This window comes from Plasmopara halstedii (assembly GCF_900000015.1).
Source record: "Plasmopara halstedii genome assembly, contig: Scaffold_816, whole genome shotgun sequence".
NCBI lineage: Eukaryota > Oomycota > Peronosporomycetes > Peronosporales > Peronosporaceae > Plasmopara > Plasmopara halstedii.
In genome coordinates this window covers 282,967-284,347 of record NW_020187732.1, presented here as the reverse complement: position 1 = coordinate 284,347, position 1,381 = coordinate 282,967, and the positions used below count along the sequence as shown (strand labels likewise).

The following is a 1,381-nucleotide window of genomic DNA, read 5'->3' as shown; positions in this document are numbered from 1 at the left end:
AAAAACGTGGCAACGCTTTTCGAGTCAAATGATGAAGTAGCGGAATCATATCTCGATATGAAAATCTTTGATTTGCTTATACACCCTGCAACAACCGAAATGACTCAAGAGCAGTTGCTCAAATCTCAAAGGCCACTATCATACTTGTTAACTCGATTCAAGCCGGAAACAGAGGGTGTATTCTTTGATGAATTTTTCCGCCTTCAGCTACACATTCCGTTTCTCTCTTACGCCATCAAAGTATGTAAACTTAATTTAAGACCATATGACAAAGGTGTGGTCTTAAATGACGTCGCTTCGGCGCTCACTACTAACCGTAAAGATGGAAACATTATCACATGGCTGGGAATGTTAGAGTTTGATATTAAAACCAGTCACAATATCGATCTTCTCATTGGGAAGTTGGTTGGACATCCTTGGACCGCCAGCTTAGCGTATCGCTTACAAGCAATGCGTTCCAACTCGTTTGATGAATTTTCCTTGCGTATTCCCGAAGGATTTATTGATAAGCACGGTGTCCTCCTTAATTACGCCGCTTATGTTCGATTCAACTTTATTGAGCACGAGACAAAAAGTTCCGCTATCGTGTTGCCTCCTCTATTCTCGATTCTGGAGAAAACTGGACTTTCGAACATCAAAAAACAGAAAGAGTCTTTTGAGAAAGAGGTGTGGCCGACAAGTCGACCGCTCTCGATTCCGTTTGTTTGTTGATGATATGTGGAGATATATCAATGAGGATCAGCTGCGTCTTTTTAAAGCTGCAGTGCAGTCTAACGATCAAGCGAAATTGGTCAGAGAGACTTTGGCAGGATTCAGTAAAGGCGCTTCGTTTGCCTTGAATCGGGGCGGTACAAAAATGAAACGCACGTTTAAGAGAATGTTTAAGAGCGAGAAATTTGTGCAATGGCTTCAAGCGGGGTTCAAAGACGAGAAATCCGTGCAATCGCTTCAATCTGAATTGGATGGTGAAGAGATTGAGCGCAAACTTTCATTGCTTCTGTCAAAAAGTGGTGTGGACATGATGGAGATAGAAGGTGATGTTGTGAGAATTGTCCACAAAATTCCGGTCAAGGAAAACTTGCATCTACTTAAAACGTTTATGGCGGACAGTGAAGGTGTGAAGATATTTAGATCCTTTTTCGAACGATTAACATTACTTGATGACATGTTAAGCAGTACGGAATTGGATACGGTGCCTATACTGAAAGAGATTCTCGAAGATCAGAATAAAGTGCAATTTCTCAAAGAGGTAGTGAAGGACAAGGTGAAATTGGAGTCATTTAGAATTGATTTGGCCGACAAGAAAAAGATGAATGCCTTGTGGGATACGCTGGGTGATACGAATCCTGGGGCTTCGTATGATCAAGTCATAAAGGATATC

The 1,381-nt window shown here is 41.5% G+C and overlaps 1 protein-coding gene across 1 annotated transcript in view; it reads left to right on the top strand.

Moving 5' to 3' along the window:
• Positions 1-450: 450 nt before the first annotated feature.
• The window catches only part of PHALS_14012 (plasma-membrane proton-efflux p-type atpase), a gene marked incomplete at both ends in the record, with an annotated part of 1,601 nt that continues 670 nt past the window's right edge, over positions 451-1,381 (top strand). The window contains 2 exons of the mRNA XM_024729740.1: positions 451-666; positions 743-1,381. The exon at positions 743-1,381 is cut by the window's right edge and continues 31 nt beyond it. Coding sequence (XP_024580087.1) covers positions 451-666; positions 743-1,381 — 855 coding nt within the window. The remainder of the gene's footprint in view (positions 667-742) is intronic.